Here is a 27935-nt window from a genome sequence, read left to right on the forward strand (position 1 = left end):
TAGGTTTATGCATTGTTTTGTTAACCATGATTTGTATGAAAATGACACTCTATTGAGCTGAGAATTATGTTTGCCTGTGGTGTACTCCTTAGCAAGTTCTGTGAAAAAAAACCAAATTTATCTTTTATTATTTTTATTCATTTTTGGGATGTGGGCATTGCTGGCCACGCCAGCTTTTATCTCCCATCCTTAAGCGCAGTTAAGAGTCAACCATATTGCTGTGGTCTGGAGTCATAGCTAGGCCAGACCAAGTGAGAACAACAGATTTCCTTCCTTAAAGGACTTAAGTGAACCAGCTGGGTTTTTTGACAATACTCAATGGTTTTGTGGTCATCATTAGAGCTTTAGTTTAAACAATGGTACAGCATGACAAAGCAGTGAGCTGTGAATGGCTTTCATTTTAGATATCAAAATGTAGAAAAGATTTGAGTTTTAAAATTGCATTGTAGTTTTGAGGGACCTGTTTACCTTGGACAATTCATATTTTAAAATGTAAAGTTAGAAATGATGAATGCTTAATATTTAGCTTTATCAAATGGCAGATATATTTATATCATTTGAGCTTGTTAAATCTGGTCATAAGAAAATATTTTTCACTGTATACCAATACATGACAAATCCAAACAATAAAACAAGGCATTAAGCAAAATAACACAAATAAATTTTTCAAGAGTTACTTTATAAATGTATTGACATTATTTTATACAAAGCAGTACACCCTGTTACATTTCAAATAATGACTCAGGCAATTTAAGGAGGTTGATGTCTGCCAATGTTACAAATTTGGTACTGTGATTAACTTATTTATCACAAAATGGATCATATTGCTAAAAGGCCACTAAATTAAGAGGACATTTTAACATACAGCCTTGAAAATGACATTGTTTTGTATGTTTAAAGTTTTGTGTTCTGATCAATACAGCTTGGTTTAAAGTTAAATAAATATTACTCATTACACCAGCTATAAAAAGAATAGAAAACAATTTCAAAAGGCATAGAAAGGGTGATATTCAAAATGTTTGTATTTAAATGGCAAAACCCATCAAATAACAGTGCTCCTGGCAAACATCCAAAACTACCAGCATTTTTAGGACAAACTGCCTTTTAGGCTAGCTTGCTGAGAAAGTTGAAATGGAGTACACGTTTCACTGTCTACGACAGTAAGGCATTCCAGCATCAATCCCAGACTGAAATATTCTCATTAACATGATACTTGAGAATGAAGTGGCTGAATGAAATAGCTGAATTCTCAAAGTTTGCTTAAAAATTCATTTTATGTACATCTTGTGTAAATACTGGAAAGAAAATACCACATGCAATGTTTTGATTTTATATCTTAATTATCATGCTGCCTTAAATACTTTTTCTTACAAAAACTGGCAACCAGCTTTCAATTTCTGTTCAAGTGCTTCTACTTTTAAGGCTTAAGTATTTAACCACCCTGGCTTTCAAAGTAATGCTTAAAATGGATGCTATACAAATTCTCTTTCTCTGTCCCACTGGGACATAGGATTGGTCTAAACTCACATATAGCAAAACACCTTCAGCATTGAAGTATGGAGTGACCACAGTTTTAGAGCTAGATCAGTCACTAATATTAATTACATCTTTAAATAAAGCAGAACTATATTTTTTATATTTTTTTTACATGGCACAAAATGCACTTTTAGCCATGTCACAAAGTCCTGAAATAACATCACATCAGAAATCCTCAATAACACAATCCTTTCTAGTAAATACTTGTTTCCGAAAAGTTTGTTCAATTCTATTATGTAGACCTGCTGCTATAATTGCATTTCAGCAACAAGTTTGTCATCTTGAAGGGATCAACACAATCCTGAGTGGCAACGCCCAGATTCCTGGATTGTTTTATAGGCCAACACCACAGTCTTTTAAGTGTTCATCAGAGTTCACTGTGGGTACTAGAACAAACTACATCTTGTTGTCATACACTTGTGTCCTGAAGTAGAGGTTCTTTGGCATCGGCAGTGACCTGTGGACTGTGTGGATGGCCATGGCTACTAGTATGTTTCTTCCAATTGCTAGATCTTAGAGACAAGTTTCTATATTCTGGGATGAACAAGGCAACAAGCAAAGCCAGCAATACTGAGCATGCTCCAAATAAAAAGGGTGGTCCAGGAATTATTGAACCCTGACAAAGAAAAAAGGAAAATATTTAATATAATGCAAACAAAAAAAATTAAACACAACTTTTCTTCACTTCCTCGTCTCCATTCTTATTCAGTTTTTTTTTGCTATTTCATCCAATGATTTTGAAAATCTCCATGTGAATGATTCCACCCCCCCCCTAAATACTGACAGTCTCCCAGGGATCTTTTGACACCAACAATTGCCAAAAAAATTTCAAATATCCAGCAACAGAAATAACACAAATCAGACAAATAGAGAAACCGAATGACTTTTGAAATAACCTGGAACTGATACTCTATCTTTAAAAAAAAATTTGAACATGTTTTCAACCTTAAAAGCAATTGGTACATTACTAGGTTGCTGCAAACCAGCACCAGTCTTAAGTGTAGACAATTTTTGACATACAAGGCAGGATGAAAGGACTGCTACTTGATGAATAAATGTTACAGGAACTTCTGTTCTTTCAAGTAAACTCATCTGTGGTGAAATAAAAGTTAAAATCTTGAGAAATGTTTGTTCAGGTTTGTCTAATTTTTGTAATGGCCTTTCAGAAACACAAATTGAAAACCTAGTGGAGTTCAGAGAAGATCTGATATTTAAAAAAAACCTCCAGTTATCACTGCCAAGTGGCAAGTTTCTCAAACAAGTTCACTGCAGTTCATATTTAAGGCATTTAAATACCATGTGTAAATTAATGTTCTTGTTTTGTGGATATGAATTTGAAGTGCTTATCTACATACTGTACATGCACACAAAGGAAAATGTACCCATGTGACATTATCTGCCTCTTTCATCCAATTTAACATTGCTCACTGAAGTCAGAATATAAGAACTAACTACAAATGATCACTGTTTTAGCATTACAGAATTAGCACTTAAAGCAAGTTGCCAAGTAAATATCCACACCTTACCTGCTGAGAATGACTATCTGCCTTCCTACTGTCAGGTGACCCAGCATCATTCTCTGGTACTTCATTTAGCTCCACGTGAAAAATATAGAATATAAATCCATAAAGTGCTGGCCCTAGGCCATTACACAGCCCTCGAATTCCTGTGACCATTCCTTGAACAACACCTATAAACAATTGTAAATTTTAGTTCATGTTCAAACTTGGAAGTTCAAAAGAAACATTATTTCTCAATTATAAACAGAGTTTGATTCCCTTAACAGCTATTATATTACAGATTAACATTTTAGTGCCAATGCTGAACAATTCCCTGTGGAAGTCCAAATAAAGGTAGCTGCTTGTAATCTGAGCCAAGATCAACTGAAAATCAGAGCATAGATTCCTTTTTCATTAAAAACTGTTTTGCATTTATAACAAGATGTGAAATTTTGCTGCATGATGAAACAAAGCAGACATTAAATATAAATTAGAATTCAGCATTGATTCCTATAAAAGGAGAAGCTTTACCTTGTTGATCTGGATCAGCATTCCTTGACACCAATGCACTCACAGCTGGGAAAGTAATGCTGGACATGGCTGCCACTGCTCCTGCTGCCCACATCATCCTACAGTCAAGGCATATTAATGTTACATTGGTTCCACAATATTGAAGGAAAGAGGATAACATATTGAAACAGATAGGGCACTTAGAATGCAGACTATTTCGCATAGGGTAACTAACCTTCCCATAAAATATTTGGTCCGGTCGTCCTGTGTTAATTTCCATCCAGGAGATAGTTTTGTCCTGTGTTCTACAGCAGTGAATTTTGTGAACCGTGATCCCCTTTCTGTGGTGGTTTGCTATTCCATTCCCAGAGAGGGGACAGCAACTGCCTCCTGTTCCTAAAACTCCAGCAGCACGACCCCACTCTCCACCCAATGCTCCTATAGGTTCGAGCCCATGTCAAAGTGCCCCTTCAATTTTTAACCAGGAGTTGCTCACCTAGATTTCCCAGTGCTGGGTAAACAACACTGAATGGGTTTAAACAGACTATTTCCATACTGTAATTTCATGGTAACAAAATAATTCTCTTCTATAAAATTAACACTGTTCCCCACCTCAATACTTTAAAGTTTATTAATCACAAATAGGCTTACAATCACACTGCAATGAAATTACTGTGATAATCGCCATACTCCAGCATCTGTTCAGGTACACTGAGGGAGAATTTAGCATGGCCAATGCACCTAACCTGCACAGCTTTGGATTGTGGGAAGAAACTAGAGCACCCAAGGAAACCCACACAGACAATAACCCAAGTCGGAATCGAACCCGGGTCCCAGGCACTGTGAGGCAGCAGTGCTAACTACTGTGCCAAATCTAATATTTCTTGACTGTATCAACTAAAAAGTTACACATTAACTTTAGAAACAATGGTACAGGACACACCAAAAAGTAAATACAATTTGTATTGTCACAATATAAATGACAACAAATTCCATACGTACAAAAATAAATTAACACTACTTGAAATAAATAAAAAGATCAGTTTTAGACAAAGAAAGGTTACATTTCCACAATAATAATCAATTTCCATACTGTGGTTAGAAAAATGTAAATAAAGGATTATTCTCAACACAGTATTCAGGGTCCATTTAAAGGATATATAAAGGTAAGTAAAAGATTCAGATTACATACCAAGGCTCAGAGCCAAAGCCATACCAAGCCAATTGTAACACCTGGAATCCCAGACCAAGCAAAATAGTGTTTTTGTTCCCAATGGATCTCATTAGCAAACTCAGGACTGCTGTCTGAAAAGAAAGAGTTAACATTTAGAACGTTTGTTGGGTCAACAGTTTCAACATTTTACATTTCTTGAATTGTACTCAAGCATAGAAAAACATTGGAGGATTTTATTCAGGAGCAGAAAACAGCAAACGGATAAGGTTGGGGAGAAAGCAAAGGCACTGTTCAAGACAGCAGTGTTTTTCAGAGATTCTAAAAGTATGGAGGTAGCAAGACAAAATGAATTAAAGGTGGAGTTCCAGAGAGAAAGGGTGTAGTAGCTGAGAAAAGCAGTCAATGGTATTGCAAAAGAAGTAGGAAAGAAGGAGAATGCTAATATCAGAACAACTATGCATACAGGGACATATGGCTGCAGCAGATTGCAATGGGAAAGTCGAAGGAGATTGTGAGGCATAGAATGATTTTGAAATGATAGCAGGAACTTTCTGATTTGGAGTCAGAACATCCCATAACTAGTTGTTTTCATTTTCTTTGATACTATGATCCTATGAAAATAACTCCAGAATGTTTGACCAGAATTTGCCAATTTTGCAAATATTTGAACTTTTACAGACAAACTATTCAATCTGTCTTTGTAAGATAAGTCCTTCATTCCTGGAATCAATCTAGTGAACCTTATCTGAACTGCCTCTAAGGCATTTACATCCTTCCTCAAGTAAGGGGACCAAAATTGTGTGCAGTACTCCAAGTACGGTCTCACCAATGCCCAGTTGCAACAGCACCTCCCTATTTTTATACTCCCTATTACATTAGCAATGAATGCCACTCTACCTTCCTTATTACCTGCTGCATTTGCATGCTAACTTACTGCGATCCATGCACCAGGACACCCAGATCCCTCTTATTTCAATAATAAATTCCCTTTTATTCTTCCATCCAAAATTCATAACCTTACACTTATCCACATTAAATTCCATCTGCCAAATTTGGCCCACTCACCTAACCTATCCATATCAAATTTATAAATTTCTTACTTCCTCATTGTAGCTTACTATCCCACCTATTTTAGTGTCATCCAGAAATTTGGCTATAGTATACTCTACCTCTGCATACAAGTCATTAATATAGATTGTAAATAGTTGGGATCCAAGGACCGAACCCTGTGGCACACCATTAATTACATTTTGCAAAACAGAAAAAGACCCATTTAACTCCACTCTCTTTTTTGTTGGTTGCCAATCCTCTTCCAAACTGGTATAATACTGCCAACCTCATAGGATCTTACCTTGTATGGCATCCTTATCAAATACCTTACATCTGTTGGACCCCATTATCCATTTTGCTTGTTAAATCTTTGCAGAACTCCAGCAAATTAGTCAAACACAATTTACTCTAAGTAAAAACATGCTGACTCTACTGGATTGCGTTTTGACTTTCCAAATGTCCTTAATAATGGATTCTAACAGTTTCCCAACAGCAGACATTAAATTAACTGGACTATGGTTTCCTCCTGTCTGCTTTTTTCCTTTTTGAATATATTAGCATTTTCAATCCACTGGAACCTTTCCAGTCTAATGAAATGCAGTATGGTTACTATATTATGTGAAGTAAAGAAAGGGATGTGGGAGTTCTTCAAATACCAGATGAGACTAACCAAATACTTACTTGTGCAATAATGGATAGGATTCCAAGGACAGCTATAAAAGCTGTTACACTTTCAGATGAGAATTTCATGACCTATCAAGGCAACAAAAAAATTAAATGGATTGTTGTTTTCAAGCTGATATATTTAAATGTATTTTAACTATAATTTATTAAAGTTATAAAATGGCATTTTTGCTAATTTTTAATTAAATAAAACTATTCATTTGCTGTAGAATTTTGTGCATTTAGCAAAAGCAAATCCCAGTCATAAATCAGATATAATTGACTGAAACTAATTTGAAGAATGCTACATTCTTTGTTAATTATGCAAACATAAAAAACTACATTCAGTAAATAGCATTTGCTCTTAAAAATTACAGCAAAAAAAGGCAGTTTATTAAATTACATTATATTTATTGTGTGTAAACTTGCTTCTTCCTACTGTATCCAAAATCTCCCATTAAGCAGAAGTTCATAAAAGCATATACCCAATTTTGAAAGCAAACAAAACTTAGAGTACAAAATTTAATTTGATTTAGAACACACTAGTGACTGCTAAAATAATGTCAAATGGATACTTAAAACTCTAGCACTACACATTGAGAAGAAACTTGTTGCAATACTCTACTATTCCTACCAAAGTAACCTTCATCTGGTTAACTGCCTGCTCTAAATACAATATATATTTAATGAAGCCAAAACCAAACTTTTGTTTGACTGTTTTCTGAAATTTGTAAAAACCACAAGGTTTCCCAAATGTTATTCATACCTGCCTAAGGTAAAGAAAAAAACTGGAATACTGGCCCGCTTCTGGCAGATAGGAAAGGAAAACAGTAATGCAGATAAGTAGAACAGTTGAATCTTGGCCAACTTTCTTGAGGGACTGTGGATAAAAACAAATATTTACCTGTGTGAGCATTAGCAGAACACTGAGATCAAAGAAGCCACTTTTATTTTGCTCTCGAATTTGAAAACTATTAGTTTTGATTATACATGTGGCTAAAGCAGAGCAAAATACCATTATCTTTTAAAATGTATAATATTCTACCAAGTGTAGCAAAGAGGAATGTTACTTCAAGACTTTTCAGCAACACCATACTTTTGTGTTATAAACTGTGGTACAAATAAAACTCAAAGAGGCTACTGACTAAGCAGAACTGTCCGTCTTTTCTAATAGCTTGATTAACAGATATGAAAATGGTCAAATTAACATTAGTCAAATCATCAGCTGCTTGACAAGTCAAAAAAGGCAATAAATAAAACATATGGTCCCACATACGGAACAGTAAGTGGTTCCAGTTAAAGTTGTGTATTAATACAATCAAGAAACCTGCTAAAAATTAATTTGGGGGAAGTTATAGATTCAATATTTGGGTATGTTTGAAATTTCCATATTAAATTCAAAAACCCTGAACTTATAACACACCATCTATGTCATACTTACTGCAAATGGGTCAGCTTGCTCCCAGGAGATGGGAGCTCCCCAAGAAGCAGGTCGCATTTTTTCAGGCAGAGATTCTGGTAAAGCCACCAATATAAAACAGATATCCAGAAGAGCAATTGCTGTAGCAAGAATAACAACAAGGCTGTCCCCATAAATTCGACCAAGATATGCACCAATGGCTGGGCTGGTAACCAAGCTTGCAGCAAATGTGGCTGAAACCTAGTAATCATGAAGAAAATAATAATTACTCTTGTGAAAAATTTAATATATTGTAAGAGAAAGACAGTACAAAGAACAGCAAACCTTGGAACTTTTAAAAGCTATTTTATGCTTAGCATTAACTATTACTGGAAGACTGCTTTTCTTAGTTTCTAATCAATTATTTTGAGAAAATAAAACATAGGGAAACAAATGCAAAATAACATGGATGCTGGAAATTTTACATGAAAGTAATACATGTTAGAAATACCCAGCAATCAGAATCATCCCCAACAGCAGAGCCCGGGAGAAAAAACGGGGACATTTTATGACCTGCAATTGTTGAGAGGATTAAGTCTGAAAGGATGTAAAATGCCTAATCAAAGCTTCACTGGATTAGTCAGAGACAGAGGGCAGAATGGGATGGAGAAACCCCCTCTTTTTTGGGCAGCAGCTGTGATGATTCTGCATAACCAATTTACAGCTTTGCTCAATTCATATTTTGTTTCGTTACATGATCCATTACCATCATCCCTTTTGGTAACTAATCTTTCTCGCCTTCCGCCCCATCACAGACCTTACCTTTTGTTCAACTCCTTCCACTTTCTTTGCCTCTGTATTGGCTCAAAACTTGCTAAATCTCTTACTATTTCCAGCTTTGGTGAGGCTGCAGCTGGAGTACTGTGTGCAGTTTTGGGCGCCGCACCTGCGCAAGGATATTTTGGCCCTGGAGGGAGTGCAGAGGAGGTTTACTAGGCTGATACCGGAGTTGAGGGGGTTGAGCTATGAGGAGAGGCTGAATAAACTAGGCTTGTACTCGTTAGAGTTTAGAAGAATGAGGGGAGATCTCATTGAGACGTATAAGATGATGAATGGGATGGATAGGATAGAGGTGGAGAGACTCTTCCCGCTCAAAAAAGACAGTAGGACTAGGGGGCACAGCCTCAAGATAAAAGGGGGGCGGTTTAGAACGGAGTTGAGGAGGAACTTCTTCACTCAAAGGGTGGTGAATCTCTGGAATTCTCTGCCCGTTGAAGTGGTGGAGGCTGCCTCGCTAAATATTTTTAAGAAGCGGGTTGATGGGTTTTTGATAAGAGAGGGGATTAAGGGTTATGGGGAGAGGGCGGGAAAGTGGAACTGAGCCACAACAAATCAGCCATGATCTTATTGAATGGCGGGGCAGGCTCGAAGGGCTAGATGGCCTACTCCTGCTCCTATTTCTTATGTTCTTATGTTCTTAAAACACATTATCAACTTGAAACTTTAATTCCGTTTCTCTCTGCAACAGACGCTGTTCTAACTTATGAGTTCATAAAATATAGGAGCAGAATTAGACCATTCAGCCCATCAAGTCTACTCCACCATTCGATCATGGCTGATATGCTTCTCATCCCCATTTTCCTGCCTCCTCCCCATTACCCTTCAATCCATTATCAATTAAAAATCTGTCTAATTCCTTCTTAAATGTATTTATTGTTCCAGCATCCACTGCACTTTGGGGTACCAAATTCCACAGATTCACAACCCCTTAGGTGAAGTAGTTTCTCCTCAACTCTGTTTTAAATTTACTACCCCTTACCCTAAAACTATGACCTCTCATCCTACAATGCCCCACAAGAGGAAGCATCAGCTCCATGTCTACTTTATCCATTCCTTTTATCATCTTGTATACCTCAATTTGATCTGCTGTCATTCTTCTAAATTCCAGAGAGCATAGGCCTAAATTGCTCAATATCTCTTCATATGACAAACCCCTGATATCTGGAATCAATCTAGTGAACTTCTTCTTCTGAACTGCCTCCAATGCTATTACATCTTCCCTCAAATAAGGGGACTAAAACTGTGTACAAAGCTCCAGATGTGGTCTCACCAATGCCTTGTTGGTTGCAACAATACTTCCTACCTTTATATTCAATTCCTTTAGCTATAAATGCCAACATTCCATTTGCTTTCTTTATTACCTGCTGTACCTGCATACTAGTTTTTTGTGACTCATGAATGAGGACATCCAGATCCCTCTGCACCGGAGCATCCTGAAGTCTCTCCCCATTTAGATAATAAGTCGCCTTCCCATTTTTCCAACCAAAATGCATGATCTCACACATATCAACATTAAAATCCATCTAACACATTTTGGCCCACTCTCCTAACCCATCTATATCCATTTGAAAGGTTCTTATTTCCTCATTGCAACTTACCATCCCACCTATTTTTGTGTCATCCACAAATGTGGCTATAGAGCCTTCTATCCCTGTATGCTAGTTGTTAATACAGATTGTAAATAGTTGGGGTCCAAGGACGAACCCTGTGGCACCCCAGTAGTTACTTCTTGCCATCCAGAAAAAAAAACATTTATCCCATTTCTGTCTTTTGTCCATCAGTCAGTCACTTATCCAAGCTAATAAATTACCTCTAATCCCACACCTTTTGTGTGGCACCTTCTCAAACACGTTCTGGAAGTCCAGACATACTAACTACATCTCCAAGATCCCATTATCCACTTTGCTTGTTAAATCTTCGAAGAACTGTAGCAAATTCGTCAAACATGATTTGCCCTTCATAAAACCATGCTGATTCTGATGGATAAGTGTTTTGACTTTCCAAATGTCCTAATATTGCTTTCTTGATCAAACTTGCTGATATACTGCTTGATGGAAAATACTGTTCCAAAGTAAAACTGAAAGCATCTTTTCTCTTTTGAGATAAAAACATACAGGAAAGGACGTACAGCATAGGACAAATATGACTTGTGAACAATCTGGTTCAGCCTAAGTGGGTGCATTAGGTTGAAGGATGAAGCCTGTGGAAACAGTATACAGGTTTTGGCAAGGACTGAAGAGGGTAGTTTCAATCTTCCCAATGTTTAGTGGCAGGAAATTAACATTCATCTGAGACTAGATATCGAACAAGCCAATGGAGGTGGTTGAGAAATAGTGCTGGGTGTCATCAGTGAGTGTAGAGACTGATCCTTTGTCTATGGATTAGGCCAAGAAGCAACAGTATGTAAATGAGGAAAAGAAAGGTACCAAGGAAGCAGCAGTGGGCGACGGTGCAGGAAAGGGAAGAGAAGCTGTTGCTAGAGGTTCTCTGCCTATGGCCAGATAAGGATCAAAGGAATCAAACAAGAGTGTGCCAAGGAGCTGGCCAATGGAACTATGGGGATGATGTTGCAGGACAATATTATAGTAGACCAAATCGATGGTTGGATACGCGTTTGAGGGTCATGGCTGGTGGGGATGGGGATAAAGCATGACGGTCACAGTCAGAGAGGGTGTTTATGTTCAGGCCATTTAGTTTTGTGGGAAAGGCCAAAAACATGATTGGAGAGATCAGTGACTTGTAGGAATGGTGGACATTTATTTGGAAGGGAACAATACTCTTAAGCATTTTGGAAGCAATATATCACATAACTGATATAAAGGCACAGCTTCATATATACAATATGTGCAATATTATCCAAATGAAACATTTTGTCACACCAACGAAAGTCATCATTGAGCTTCCATTTGGATCACATTAATTAATCTGAACAAAATTTTTGGTTTTTCCATAAAAGATACTTCCAGTTGTCAATGTATGCCGAATTAAATTAGTTTGGAATAGTATAAAACAGCGTGGTGAAGCCTTGGCTACAGCTCAGGCTGAGGCACCTCTGCCTTTGAGCCAGAATGCTGGGAGTTTGAGCTCCACTCAAGGACTTGCTGGTCAGGGGAAAACACAGCCACCGGTGAAGGCAAGACAGTGTATATCAGTGCTGGTCCCCAGCCCAGGTAAATAGGGAAGGTTAGTGGCAGGAAAGGTACACTGCCTTAAAACCACCTGCCAAAACCAAAAATGATAGTTAATTTGAATGGAAATGAAGAAGAGATAGCACTGTGGTGACCCCACGTAACATGGGAAAAAGCCAAAAAAGAGAAAGTATAAAACATGGTTCCACTTACCAGTCCATAGGCCATACTTCTCTCATGTTCCTGGGTTATGTCAGCCACATAAGCAAATACTACAGAAAAGGTCACAGCAAATACCCCGGACACAGAGATAACTGCAAAATACCACCTGAGGGGAAAATATTTTTTTTTACAGGAAAAAAATTAGGATTTGTATTTTTGGAAGTGTTTTGAAGTCACAAGAATTTAAAGGAAAAACAAGTCAGAGGAAATTTAATTAATGCAGAGTATTATTAGAGTATAAAACACTTTACCGCAAGCAGCTAATGAGGCAGAGGCTAAAATATTGTTGAAGAGGAAATAGAATAAATCTTTTAAAAGAAATGATACAAGGAAATGGAAGGAGAATATAAGAGAAGAATATAATTAGAGTGGTTAAATTCAGGTGAAGATCTAGCACTGTGCTAAATAGGCTGAAAGGCAGGCATTTGTGCTCTAATACTTATTATTCCATGAAATTATGCCATGGACTCATTCACCCAACAAACCATGAAGGACTCTAGTTTTATCCAGCAGCGGTGAATGACCACAGTTAATTACTTAAGATTACTGCTCTAGAGCAAGTATGCATTCCAGAAAAGACAAGTATGTTAATTCCTGCTCCACATTAACTGCTATTACTTATAATTTCCTTTAAGCATTTAGGATACCTTCCAGGGAATCCTATGCTCTCAGTAAGCTAAAAATGTGAGATATTTTCCTAAATCTCACAAAGTTTTTAAAAATGATGATTCTTTGAAAAGTAGAAGTCTTGGGCATAAAAAAAGTTAAAGGATAAATACTTATTTCTTCATCCTAAGTACCATGCGAAGTAGAAAAACATGGAGAAATAGATAACTGAAGTGTAGTATTATAAATATTTTGATTGAGCTAATCTGCAACCCATTTATCTTATTGTAAATACCACCTTTGTGTTTTTCTTTTTTTTTGTTTTTGACAAAGTGCCTCACAAGAGGTTATTGCAGAAGGTCGAGGGACATGGAGTTGGGGGTAGGGTGTTAGCGTGGATAGAGGATTGGTTGTCAAATAGGAGGCAGAGAGTGGGGGTCAACGGGTGCTATTCGGATTGGCGGATGGTGACTAGTGGAGTGCCCCAGGGGTCGGTGCTGGGGCCTCAGCTTTTTACCATTTATATAGATGATCTGGAGGAGGGAACCGAGTGTAGAGTGTCGAAATTTGCTGATGACACCAAGATTGGGGAACGGCAAATTGTGCGGAGGGTGTGGAGAGTCTGCAGAAGGATCTAGATAGGCTGGGCGAATGGGCCAGGAAATGGCAAATGGAATTTAATGTTGGCAAGTGTGAGGTGGTCCACTTTGGTAGGAAGAATGGTAGGAAGGACTATTACTTACGAGGCGAAAAACTGCAGCAGGCGATGGTGCAGAGGGACCTCGGGGTCCTTGTGCATGAGTCGCAAAAACCCAGCTTGCAGGTGCAGCAGGTGGTCAGGAAGGCGAATGGGATGCTGGCCTTCATAGCGAAGGGGATTGAATATAAAAGTAGGGAGGTCTTGCTGCAGCTGTATAGGGCATTGGTGAGGCCGCAACTGGAGTACTGTGTGCATTTTTGGGCGCCGCACCTGCGCAAAGATATTTTGGCCTTGGAGGGAGTGCAGAGGAGGTTTACTAGGCTGATACCGGAGTTGAGGGGGTTGAGCTATGAGGAGAGGCTGAATAAACTGGGCTTGTACTCGTTAGAGTTTAGAAGAATGAGAGGAGATCTCATTGAGACGTGTAAGATGATGAATGGGATGGATAGGATAGAGGTGGAAAGACTCTTCCCGCTCAAAAAAGACAATAGGACTAGGGGGCACAGCCTCAAGATAAAAGGGGGGCGGTTTAGAACGGAGTTGAGGAGGAACTTCTTCACTCAAAGGGTGGTGAATCTCTGGAATTCTCTGCCCGTTGAAGTGGTGGAGGCTGCCTCGCTAAATATTTTTAAGACGCGGGTTGATGGGTTTTTGATAGGAGAGGGGATTAAGGGTTATGGGAAGAGGGCGGGAAAGTGGAACTGAGCAGCGACAGATCAGCCATGATCTTATTGAATGGCGGGGCAGGCTCGAAGGGCTGGATGGCCTACTCCTGCTCCTATTTCTTATGTTCTTATGTTCTCCCCTGATGGATTAGATTAGCTCAAGTTAACCTTCCTTCTATTCAGAATTTCCTATAGCATTTCCTGAAGGCAAAAATGAAGAGATATATAGTTATAATTAACCAAGAATTTTGAACTAGATAGTTGTACAGCTATCTTTCAACTGTATAGTTAGTCAGCTATTGTTTTTCTCATTGTACATAAACCATATACATATATAATACTTACCATGGACTAATCTTCATCAAAGGAATGGGAGCACATGTGAAAAAGACAGTAAGCAACAGGAAAGACTTCCGCCCCCACACATCAGAAAGTGCACCTATCAATGGTGCACTCAGAAATGACAGCAATCCCTGTCGAAAAAAAGGTAGAAAGTTCTTGTTCAATTTTATTCCATTCAAGGAGATACATTTTCCAAATTATATTACACCCAACTTGTGCCACTGCACTGCTCCATTTGAAATTATTACTTCAAAGATGTTCACTAAAAATTAGAACAAATTTACATTTACTACTGCTGACTTGGTATAACTCAGGGAATATTATTTGTATAATTTCATTCTTGAAATACAGTTCAACCTCCAAATTCAAGTAAATACCTCTGGTTGGGATGTTATGAGAGTTGGGGGCTGAGTGTAATCAAGCAGCAAACAAGGAAATATTCCTGCCATAGCCTAGCAGCATCAAGTGTTATATGCCCAATTACATGGTTGTATGTCTACCAAAAGAGAGATTAGTAGCTATTTATTAAGCTGCTGTGCTTCTGGGATCTGCTTGCCTGAATAAAGGAAGAAAGACTTATATAGCACTTTATGACCACTGGGCATCAATTTTATTGACAGCCAATGAAGTACTTTTTGAAGTGTAGTTATGGTTGTAACGTAGGAAACAAGACAGTCAATTTGAATTCAGCAAACTCCCATTAACAATAATGTGATAATGACCAAATAATCTGTTTTGTGATGTTGATTGAGGGGTCAATAACTGGGAAGCGAGGAAACCTCTCTTCTGCTTTTCTTTAAAAAACAAACCCTGTGATCTTTTACATCCACCCAAGCAGACCAAGGAAGCCTCATTTAACATTTCATCTGAAAGACGTCACCTCCAATAGCGAAATGCTCCCTCTGTACTGCACTGGAGTGTCAGCCTCAATTGTTGTGCTGAAGTCCTCAAAGTAGGACTCAAACCCAGATGCTTGAGTCAGAAGCAAGTTTGCTGCCAACTGAGCCACAGCAGACACATGGAAAAGCAGTCAGTACATGTCAATATAATTTATTGTACATGATGTGCTTTGAAAAGGTAGTAAGAGACATGAAAAGCTTATTAACTCCAGTCACTTCTTAGAGTTTCTGACACACACACACGTTAGTTCCCTCCTACTAAAGGAGACTGTCAAGAAGCTGATTCACTTCAAAGAACACCCAAAATATAAAGCTTCAAGCTCATTAAACACAAACCAAGTGACAGGGAACTTTCTGGAGTTAAACTAAATTCAAAGAATATAGGTGATACATTATTCCTCATTTAAGTTTCAAATTGAATTATGCATCAAAGTGGAAAAGGGGAGGCAAAGAGAATCTTGTCTCGATCGTCAGTATGTATGCATGTAGATAATAGTTCATTAAGTCAAGGATTAGTTCCCAATTGCCTGGAAGCCAGCTCATATAGTTCCCATTTAGAAAAAAAATCAATGGCAGAGAATTACAGACCTACCAGCTAAATCTCCACTATTGGAAATATGCTGGAACAGACCATAAGAACAGACCACTGGGAAAGCATTAAAAATGTACAACATGACTTCTGGAATAATAGACCATGCAATGCAAGTTTGATACAATTTTTTGAGAAGTCACCAGGGTACAGGAGGAAGAAAATTCAGTTGACATTGTCTCCCTGGAATTTCAGAAAGCTTGATAACATAAGCTCAAAACAGAAAAGAAGTGTTATTGTTAGGAATTTTAATACAGTGGATTAGGAATTGGCTCTGCTCCCACAGCTAAAAAAGTTCTAGTTAATGAATGTGGTTCAGCCTGTGGGTTACTAGTGGTATCTGCCAGAGATCAGTCCTAGATCTTCTATCAGTCACTGTCTTTATTAATGATCTGGACAGTTATATTGAAAGAATGGTCAGTAATTTTGCAGATGACAACAAAATCTCCAAGGGACTTAAAACAATGCAATCAAATGCAAAAAAAAATAGATGTTGGGGGTGGAACCAACGATGGCAATGACATTTAACTTGGATAACTGCAATGTCATATATGTTGAGACGGCCAACATAGAATATACATATCATGGGTCTGCAAAGGCTATAGGCCCTGATAATATTCCTTGTGTTTCAGAATTTGCCATACACCTACCCAAACCGTTTCAGTGTAAATACAGCAATGGCATTGTCCAGACATGGGCTGCACACAAAAAGCAGGACAAATTCAATCCATCCAATGGTCAGCCCATCAGTCTACTCTCAATAATCAATGAAGTGATGGAAGGGGTCATTAACAGTGTTATTGTTCTGTTTTGCAATAAACTGATCATTGATGCTCAATTTGGGTTCCATCAGGATCACTCAGCTCCTCACCTTATTACAGCGTTGGTTCAAACGTGGACAAAAGAGCTGAACACCTGAGGTGAGATGAGACTGACTGCCCATGATATCAAGGCAGCATTTGATCAAGTGTACAAGTGAGGAGCTCTAGCAAAACTGGAAACAAAGGGAAAACTCTCTGCTGGTTGGATGCATACTTAGCACAAAGGAAAATCATTGTGGTGATTGGGGATCAATCATCTCAGCTCCAGAACATCACTGCAAGAGTTCCTCAGGTTAGTGTCCTAAGTCCAACCACCTTCAACTGCTTCATCAATGACCTTCCTTCCATTAAAAGATCAGAAGTGGGAATGATTGCAGATGATTGCAAAACATTCTGCACCATTTATGACTCCTCAGATACTGAAGCAGTCCATGTCCAAATGCAGCAAGAATGGGACAATATCAAGACTTGGCTGACAATTGGCAAGTAACACTCATGCCACACAAGTGTCAGGAAACGATATCTTCAACAAGAGAGGACATAGCCATCACTCTTTGACATTCAATGGCTTCACCTTAGCTGAATCTCCCACAATCAATATTCTGTTGATCAGAATTTGAACTGGACCAGCCATAAAAATATTGTGACTACAAGAGCAGGACAGAAGGTCAGGATCCTGACCCCTAAAGCCTGTCCACCATCTACAAGGCACAAGTCAGGATTGTGATGGAATACTCTCATTGGTGCTGCACTTACCAGGCACAATGACAAAGGGGAACAGCCACATTATCCTGACTTGGAAATATATCATCATTACTTCACTGTTGCTGGGGCAAAATCCTGGAGCACCCTCCTGTGCCTCCACGTGGAAGCACGGTGGCATAGTGGTAAGCACTGCTGCCTCACAGTGCCATGGACCTGGGTTCGATTCCCGGCTTGAGTCACTGTCTGTGCAGAGTCTGCACGTCATTCCTGTGTCTATGTGAGTTTCCTCCAGGTGCTCCAGTTTCCTCCCAGAGTCTGAAAGACATCCTGGTTAGGTGCACTGGCCATGCTAAATTCTTCCTCAGTGTACCAGAACAGGCACCGGAATGTGGTGACTGAAGAACTTTCACAGTAATCTCATTGCAGTGTTAATGTAAGCCTACTTGTGACAATAATAAATAAACTAAAACTAAACCCAAACAACACTGTGGATATACTTAACCCAGGAGAACTACAGCACACCACCACCTTCTCATGGGTAATAAATGTTGGCCAAGCCCATGATGCCCACATACCATGAATGAGTTTTTAAAAATTGCAGGAATGATTCTGAAAAGGGCTTAGAGAATAAAGGTGTTGTTATGCACAGATCAATGAATGTTGATGACCAATGTAGAGAAGCAGTAGCTAAAGTTAACAGGGTATGAGGTTATATTAATATAATCGCTCAGTGTAAATCAAAAGGTACCATTTTGTCCCTTGTATAGACTGCTGGTCATTATCACATGCACTGCACCCATTTTTGGTTCTGTTCATGGTGGATGATAAAGTGGCCTTGCAGCTACAAGAATGACTCCTAGTTTAAAAAACCTCACCTACATAAGATAGGCTTAAGGACTTGATCTATTTATTTTAGCGTACTGCAAATCTAGAGGTGATCTTAAAAGTCTATAAAACAATTAAATGGCTGAAATTGTCCCTTTTGATATATTATTCCAGTTTAACAGACTGGAGCGAGCAGGGTCAAGAGATTAAACAGGAGGTGGTAATGAAGTGTTCAGTCATGATGAAACAGCCATTGTGTTATGGGGCAGGTATAACAGACCAGCTGGTTTCTTCCTGCTCAGTTTTGTATGTTATTGGCATTTTGGTCCTAACTCCATATGAAACAAGAAGATGGAGGAAAAAAATCAAAAAAAAGCTACAACTATGGTTTTAAAAACATTTATTGGAACATTTCAACAACTGACTGAAAAATGTGCAGGAATTCCAGACTTACCTTTACTCCCTGAATTAGACCATTCATCAAAAACGTATGCTTGGGAAATGTCTCATGCAAGACCTAGAAAATAAAATCAGTTCTCTTTACAATCAAGTCCAAAATTTGCAATAGGTTTATTTTAACCTTGCAGGTTATTAACTACATTGGGTGGACCTTCCTTTCTTATTGTTTCTTATTAGTCAACATACAACAGACAAAGTGCCATGTACAAACCTTTGCACATGCTGAGTTAGTAAACCCAGCCAGGGCAGCAGCTTAGGTGCATTACAACTGACCTCAGTGCATGAGTCAATGTAAATAAAACACCCAGAGATCTTCAAGCCAAACTTAACTTAATTTTCTACATGGTAGCAATATGGCAACTTATTCCATCAAACAGCCTATCAAAGATGAGTCTGATGCTACTAACTGAAAATTATAACTAACAACAGTTGCAGGCCAACCTAATCCAAACAGTAGTCTGTTGTGAAATTCAGCAAATCAACTTCAAGAAAGTGGCTCACCTGCTCAAGGGCAATATTGTCCACATCCCATGAAAGAATAAAGAGAAATGTAATAGGAGGGAAATTCTCTTTGCAACTATTTCAAAAATAATTGATTATCAAGAACTGGGGGACAGAGTGGGTTATACATTGACCTTTCAGCTCTGGGACCTTCATTTAGATACAGGATAGGAGAAAGTCTCCAATTTCAGCAAGGATCCTATGCAAGTTGAAATTGGACAGTCTAAATGGACTCGTAATTTGGAATTTATTAGTAATGTTACTTAGACCAAGTCAAGGATAGTTCGTGAGAAAAATGTAACAAATGCCACTTCAGTACTCTTTGGAATATGAGGTACAATAGTGAGCTTTACTCTGCAAATGACAGTTCTCTACCTGGCTTGAGTGCTGAAACACAGATGAGAAATGCTTGAAATGGAAGCAGTACTATTATTTAGCGTCAATATCCTTCATCTTGAGCACAATTTAATAGGAAAATTACTAGTCCCCGTACAGCTCAAGGATGGCAAACTAATTACAGGGCAGTATTCCATCAAACTTCAACAGTAAAGCTTTAATGACATGTCCATGGATCCCAGCATTGGATTTCTGTATTGTAATTCTCTACACACAAATCTATTTTAATATTATCTCTTTCTGAATAGTTCTGCTTCCTTTGAGATTATGATATATTTCATGATAGGGCCTTTTGGAACAAAAATAATAGAAGATTCACTATCTCCAAATAACATTTTGTAATTATTTTTACTTCCATGGGTTCAAGGTCAGCTTTTTATTCATTCATAAATCTACAAACGCTCCTCTGGAAATCTGGAACATAATAAAAGGAAAATACATGCATCATAGTGATTTTAGACAAGGGAATCAAGGCCAACTGGTTACTGTCCATTATGGATATGAATGATGGCCACTTGTTTTTGCATCAGGATTGGTCTTGATTGGTGGCAGGACAAATATATTTAATCAATAATATTGAATAGTGCACACTAGGATGTTGGTGTGAAAGCAGAACGACTACACAGTCAAATAAGGTGAGTGAGGATCTTCACTCTGTCCTGTTTCAAAGTACATTCCCTTTCACTCCCTAAACAATTAACTGATCCACCAGAAAATTTTAATGACGGAGCTTTCAAGGGCATACTGTATTATTTTTGTGAAGCATTGTACTTTTGAAGTAACATCAAAAAATATTTTGTAGCCTCATCCCAATTTGCTAGTTGGACCCTGGCAAGTTTGATCAACTGGCTAAAAAGGTAGTAATCCATTATATTTAAATCTTTAACTTTCATTCTAGTTGAACAAGGCAACATGATAGGACGTAACTTACCACTAGTGTAGGTGCAGTCAGCAGACCCCAAGCAAAAAACTCCAGAAATATTACTATTACAGCATGGTATACACTTGGTGCACCAATTCCTTGAGGCTGTAAAAAAAAAGTTAGCATTTAAAAATGTGTTCTTGTTCAATCACTTGGAGTATTGGAACCACCTTCCTCACTCAATACTCAGGCAAGCAATAATTTGTGTAATGGCAGGTTGTAATCTGGAAATATTTATTGCACACATTGTCACTGGATCCTCTGCAAAGTTTCCAATGATGGACAATCAATGAGTCCTCAAACAGTGGTACTGCCATTTCCAATCTTAAACATTGTTTTGAGAAACAGAATTCCAAAGTTGACGACATGTTCCAGTACTTTGCCAAAAACATGAGAAGCTAAGCATGGTTATTACATTTGGAAATCTCCCCTTTGTTGAGTGGGATCTTCTGATTTGGATTTATTATAGATCTTAAACACCGATCACTGATTGAAGGAAATAAGACAGCCTGATCACACAGTTCAATGCCGCATAAGTTGCATGTGGATGGTGGAGGTTTCATTTGTAACCACATCCTTAATGCTGCTACACAGTTAGCAATGGTAGGTCCCCTCTTTAAATTTGATCCCTGCTGCTACTGGCCAAATATCTGAGGTTTCCTCTGGACTGATGAGAAACTTTTATAGACTTTTTGCTGCTTATTGTGCATGCACTGTGTAGAGGATAGCCCCTTCCATAAGTTTCAGGGGATGTAGATTTGCATCAACAAACCTGTCTTCAGCAAGGAATAGAGGCTATGGAAATAGGATTGAAAAAGTATTTCTGCTGAGAATTTAAAATGTTACACTTGGGAAATAATTATTAATTTTCTTAGTCTTTTTCACGCTAAAATTTAAAGTCACAAGAATAGAGTTATATGTATAGCTGACCAAATTTAAACAGAGAAACTCCATTATAACATATAAAATATGTGCAGAAACTTTAATTTGACTTTTCTCTGGATATTTACCCTCCAATTAGGGGTGCATATCTTCATTCTCTAACCCTCATCTCTACTCCCATGTGTTTGTAAATGCTAGTGATAAAAATGAGGATTTTGGTTTTTAATGAATAACGTAGTACTCTTCTCAAAAGGGACATGTAAATACTAATTTTTTATCGCCACTAATCTATAATATTTTTAAGCACTATGTAATGGTAGCTATTGCTTTTACAATAATAATGTGCCACTGACAATAAGTGCCTAATACTCTGCTTTAGAGGAGGTGAACTGTGTGCCTTTGATGGCATTCAGGACTTGACTCATCATTGGTTCTGAAAGACGTGCCCAGCAGACGGGCCTCAATTTTATCATCCCAAGTAAAGAAACAACTTGCCTTCATACATTGTTTGTCACATCGTCAGGAAGTCCTAAAGATTGACAAGAGAGCTGAAGGTTTTGGGGTTCTAGACTGTAAAGTGAAGTTGAGAACACAGCTGGATCAACCACGATCTTACTGAAGGGTCAAATGGCCAACTTCTGCTCCAACGATCCTAATTTACAGCCAGTGAAGTAGTTGTGCAGTGTTATCACAGTTACACTGTAGGAAAACATTCCAACCAACTTCTGCACAAAATCTCATAGGTAACAATATGTTAAATGAATAGCTAATCTATTTTAGTGATGTTGTCTGAGGAATTCATCTTGACAAGAACACCAGGACAGCCTCATTACTTTTCTTTGAATAGTGCCACGAAATTCTTTACATGCTCAACAGGGCTGAGGGGGCGTCAGTCAGCATCGCATCAGAAAGTCAAGCCACTGACAACTTGACACTCCTTCGCTGGAGTGTGGCTTCTGGGGATTTTCACAGTAAATTTATTGCAGCGTTAATGTTAATTAAGATTGTGACACTAATAAATAAACTTTTAAAAACACTGCACTGATACGTCAGCCTAAATTATGCGCTCAAGTTTCTAGGGTGACCCTTGAACCTAGACTCTGACTAAGAGGCTGGAGTTCTATCAATGAGTCAGAGCTCATAGTTAAAAATAAGCAATTTCATACTATGAACCATTAACTCAAATCTCTGACTACTCAGACTTGGAAACAGCTATCCTAATCAAGATGCTATTTCTTCCAAATTATAATCAATTTTGAGTTTTAGAGATGGCACAAGCATTAGTTGCCACGTCAAGCTCTTAGTGCAATGCTATACAACACAGCAAAGGACAGCTTTTGTTATGATACTGACAGCAGCCTTAATGAACCTCCAAGCTGGATGAAATTCCTTCCCTAATTAGGGACCTAGAACATAAGAAATAGGAGCAGGAGTAGGCCATCTAGCCCTTCGAGCTTGCCCCGCCATTCAATAAGATCATGGCTGATCTGGTGGATCAGTTCCACTTACCCGCCTGCTCCCCATAACCCTTAACTCCCTTATCTATCTGCCGTGACTTAAATATATTCAGCGAGGTAGCCTCTAACGCTTCAATGGGCAGAGAATTCCAGAGATTCACCACCCTCTGAGAGAAGAAGTTCCTCCTCAACTCTGCTCTAAACTGTCCCTCCCCCCTCCCTTATTTTGAGGCTGTACCCTCTCATTCTGGTTTCCTTTCTAAGTGCAAAGAATCTTTCTACCTCTACCCTATCTAGTCCCTTCATTATCTTATATGTCTCTATAAGATCCCCCCCTCAGTCTTCTAAACTCCAACGAATGCAGGCCCAATCTACCTTCCACTTAATCATAGGAACAGCAAATACGGAATGTGTAAAAAGGCATTTTGAATCTAGAAAATTATTCTAACTTATTCAGAAAACAAATTTATGTGAACTATCAAGTTTAAAATTGCAATCAATCTTACAATGTTGCTGGTTCTATTTTACTTCAAAGCAAAGCCAGTCTGCCCCTTACACTATCTTATGGGACAGCAAATCATACAGTGCAGGTAATGGCAACGCTGAATGCCGGTCCTTTCAAAATAGTGAATGAGCAGTTTTCATTATTTATCATGTTATAGTCTGCTTGTGGGAACATATTAGCAGCAACATCATCACCATAACCAATTATGTCAAAACACAGCTTCACAAGCAAGTAGTTTAAGTAAATTAAGTCAAAATATAAATTGTAGAAATCAGGAAAAATAATTGAGCTCCTTTGAAGCACTCCTTCCAATTATTTTTCTTCCATGTTGAGGTGGCAGTATTAAAACTAAAATTTCAAGTAATAGTATTATCATATTTTACTTCTTTTGGTATTCTACCAAGTTTGTAATGCACTAAATGCAACCAAGCTCCAATCATTCAGGACAGAGAAAACCACTGAAATATTGCTTTTAAACAAGGCAACCATGGGCTTCCTGGAATCCTAGTAGTTCCAACTACCAGCATGATGCACATGCCTGGTTTTCAATGCTACCAAAATATTCAAAACATTTACAAGACATGGCCCAATGTGATCTCCACACTATATATGCAAGCAACTACAAATACTCCCACTGAAACAGACAATCTGAAATCCAGTATCTAGATGTTCAAACTTTTCATTAAGCAGAAAAATTTCTTAAACATCTCTGTTTCTTTTCCAATGTAATCCTGGACAGGCTAGCAACTTCACCTCAAAGGCTTGCAGGCATACAGCTGTCCCAAAGTATTTTATTGCCAATGAAATACTTTTGAAGTCACTGGCACAATGTTGGAAACATGGTAGCTAACACGCAGACAGGAAGCTCTTACAAAGAACAAGATGAAAATAATCAGAAAATCTGTTTGTAACGTCGGACAGGATTCCAGGGATAATCCCCCCCACTCTTCTTTCATACAGTGCAATGAGATCTTTTACACCCACCAAGGAGGCAGATGGTGCCTTAGTTTTCTATCTCACCTGAAAGACGGCACCTCCAACGCTGCCTCAATACTATACCGGAGACTGGATTTTGGGCTCCAGTCCTTTACTGGGACTTGAAACTACAACGTTCAAAGCCAAAGGTGAGTGTGCTACCAACTGAATTATGGTTGATCTTTGTTCAAAAAAATTGCAAAATGCCAGGAAATGCTACCAAGCACTTCTCTGAAAATGTTTTTTTTTAATTCCAATTCAATCAAATCACATCCAATTCAGAGTCTCAACAAGTTGAGACATTCCCGATCCAAGCTGACAAGACAGGGCTCTCACCTTCTGTCTTGGCTTGATCTACATGATCCAAGCTGATTGGAGGAGGCATAACTCCGCCTCCCAGGCTTGATCTCATTTGCATCTTAGCCAAAAGGCCGAGACACTGCTTTTAAAAATTGCTTCAAATGAAGCTAAAATATAACCTAATGACTTCAACCAAGCATAGCATGTCGATACTACACTTGATCTTAGCCAAAAAGCCAAACTTGGTAAAACAGCATACTGCACAAGAATAAAGAAACAAGTTTTACCAAGTTTCTGAACAAGAATAAAACAAATAATCATATAAAAATAATCAGATCTATATTCTCCACGTTAAGCATTTCCTGACAATCAATTGCAAATTCAGAACTATTAATTTTGATGTTGAAAATATATTGTAAACAGTTTTGGGTCAACAAACACTATATGTTCAAGCAATACTTGGCCTACTCCTGCTCCGAGTTCTTATGCTCCTCTATCCCACATAAACATCTGCTATTAGAAGGGAATTGTAGGACAGGACAATAGGCCTGAATCAGACAAAGTTGCAGAGCACTTTCTGAATGCATTGACTTTGGCTACAAGTATTGATAGCCAGATGGTCTATTTAACTGGGAACGCAATGTAATCATCACACACTTTTCTATCTGCAGCTTCAAATGCCAACATGCCCTCTTCTGGTCTATAGGTCATGGCCTATTTTGATACTTCACAACTGCATTCCTACTCTCAAGGAAACAAAAATCACACACTAAAACAACTAAACTAATTCAGATCAGAAGCAAGTATATGTATTTAATACACAGTCCTTGCAATCTTTCAGGCACTCATGCTCACATTTACCTCAAACATAAGCTTCCCTAATCCTCCATTACGAACTACACATCAATGCAAATTAAATTGCAACAAAGAGAAAATGTCAAAAATCATCAGCAACTTTCATGCTGGTATAAAGTTGGGGCAAGCCAAAGTTACAATAGTTAATTCAAACAAGTTTGTGTGTTATCAATAACCTTTCTGACTTGTATAAGTAGCAGTGAACTTCTATTATTTGGCATCTTTCATGTTCTTAGCAAGCTGCAAAGTGCTCCATTTTTTTGATTGTACAATGCTCCAAAGATGTCAAGGAACTTTTTTTGCATCTACCTGAAGAGAGACTAGTCATAGTTTAATGTCTCATCATTGAGGAAGCAACACTAATGATACTGCACTAACTTTAAACACTTCATTGATGTTAACTTAGATTAAATGTGGCTGTAACCACACTTACAACTCAGAAGCAATGGTAAAATTAACTCTTAAATAATATAGGAGGGATTTTAGAACATTAATGTTTTGCTAATTTACATCTTTCATGCCATAGTTGTTATAAACATACAAAATAGAAGTAGAGCATTCAGCCCACTGAACCTGCTCTGCCATTTGATAAGAGCATGGCTGATCTATTTGTATTTGAAGTTCTACATTCCCATCTATCTTGATAACCTCTGATGCCCTGGCTTAACAAGAATCTATCATCCTTTGCTTTAAAAACATTTAATGGCCTCACCTCTACTACCTTCTGAGGCAGAGTTCCAAAGTCGCACAACCCTCAGAAAAAAGTAATTCCTCATTTGTCATAAAAGGGCAAACCCTAATTTTAAAACAATGCCCTCTAGTTCTGGATTCCCCCACAAGAGAAAACATCCTTTCCCTGTCCACTTTGTAAAGACCATTCAGGACCTTAAATGCTTCAGTCAAGTAACCCCTCACTCAGCTAAACTTCAGTGGAAACAAACCATCCATCTTCCTCACAAGATAAACTGTTTTTCCCAGGTGTCAATCTAGTAAAGCTCTGAACTACCTCATAGTATACCAAATGTGTAATTTACATTCAATCCCTGACCTTTGTGTATCTATTACCAATCTGTTTCTTCCACCAGATTTCTCTTTCTTTGTCACATCTCTCTTCAATTATGTCTATGTCTCATCAGATCATCATGATCTGTTCCCTCCATCTCTTATCTTCAACCTCTTCTCCCCATCAACGTTCACCTGCCTGACGTGGGCTTACCACCAGACTTCTTTTGGCCCCAACTCTGTCTCTGAACCATGAGCCTGGAGCAGGTCAGAAATCTGAAAATTTGGCAATAATGATTCTGTAATGTTCACTGAAATTAGACATGTTTTTATACGAACAGCAGTAGGATGACCATTCTGTTGTTAAACTGTAGTTGTGTGCGAACTTCTGCTTGAACAAACCCACAAAGTCTTGTAAACAGATGTGAAATTAGGATTTTTTTGGCGGGGAATATTTGCAGAATCGTGCTTTTTAATTCGTAGCTTCAGTTCAGAAGGAGCTGCAATAAAATTGATTTTTTTTGGTGGTGTCTCAGAAATTTGGGAGTTTGTAACATGAGAGCATGCCTTTGATATACAAGGTTAATGAGATACCGAAAGTACCCAATTAAGGTTTGCTCCAAGTAAAGTTTCTACTCGGGCACATTTCTATTTTACATCCACTGGATTCAGTCCTCTACTTAAAAGAGCTTGGGAGGGTTGTGGGTCGGGCAGGAGTTGCTGCAATGAGCACCAGTGTGTGTTGCAGTTGGAAGATGACTCATTAGTTAACGGGATAATCAGTAATAGAAAGGTCGGATTGAAAGCTGCTGACAGCTCCTCTCTGCCCGGTGTCCGAAAGCCTAGGCCCCGGCTCACTCAAGCCAACCCGGAGAGTGTTATTCCACCCCCTGCAGTGGGCTGGAAGACAGACAGGCCGTTCCCTCCCTCCTCAGCGCCGCTCACCGTTCCTCCGTCCTTAATGATGATCTTCTTGGCCAGCATAATACTGCGGTGAAGCCGCTTCTTCTTCTTGCCGGGCATCATGGCGCCATCCTGGGACCGCGCGCCGCCGCCATGGTGACAGCATCACCCCGCAACTGCGCTGACGTCAGATCGCACGACCCCGCCAGTGGCCGGGGCTCTGGCACGTGACCGAAGCGGCCCCCGCACCGCCCCGGGATGGCACGTGACTGGCCAAGCCCCGCCCCTGGCCGGGTCCGACATGTGACTGACCAAGCCCCGCCCCTGGCCGGGTCCAGCACGTGACTGACCAAGCCCCGCCCCTGGCCGGGGTCGGATCGTGATGTCATGGGGTTTACCCATGTTCACTGAGCTGAGTCTGGCAGGAACTCTTTCAGTGCCCTGCTACCACACCGCCCTCTGGCGAGGGGCCGAAGCACCGATACAACAATGCACATTACATTAAGCACTTCGGGACGTTATAATCAGGTTAAAAGAGCTACATAGTTACAAGCTGTTGTTGCATCAACTATCATGTTTGCAGACCATGCGATGTCTTTCGGTCT

The 27935-nt window shown here is 38.8% G+C and overlaps 1 protein-coding gene across 1 annotated transcript; it reads right to left on the reverse strand.

Annotated features, from left to right (window-relative positions):
• Nucleotides 1–541: 541 nt before the first annotated feature.
• On the reverse strand, nt 542–27518 carry slc71a1-1 (solute carrier family 71 member 1-1). The gene is made up of 12 exons (XM_080195816.1): nt 27373–27518; nt 20461–20556; nt 18628–18690; nt 14338–14465; nt 12013–12127; nt 7874–8092; nt 7199–7312; nt 6451–6522; nt 4738–4850; nt 3567–3664; nt 3063–3226; nt 542–2152 (listed from the first exon to the last, which is right to left on the reverse strand). The coding sequence occupies exons 1-12, from the start codon at nt 27451–27453 to the stop codon at nt 1946–1948; spliced, it is 1470 nt and encodes a 489-aa protein (XP_080051942.1). The 5' UTR covers nt 27454–27518; the 3' UTR covers nt 542–1945.
• Between the last annotated feature and the right edge of the window lie 417 nt (nt 27519–27935).

The sequence above is a fragment of the Carcharhinus amblyrhynchos genome, chromosome 9 (assembly GCF_965287045.1).
Source record: "Carcharhinus amblyrhynchos chromosome 9, sCarAmb.v2.hapA, whole genome shotgun sequence".
Lineage (NCBI taxonomy): Eukaryota > Metazoa > Chordata > Chondrichthyes > Carcharhiniformes > Carcharhinidae > Carcharhinus > Carcharhinus amblyrhynchos.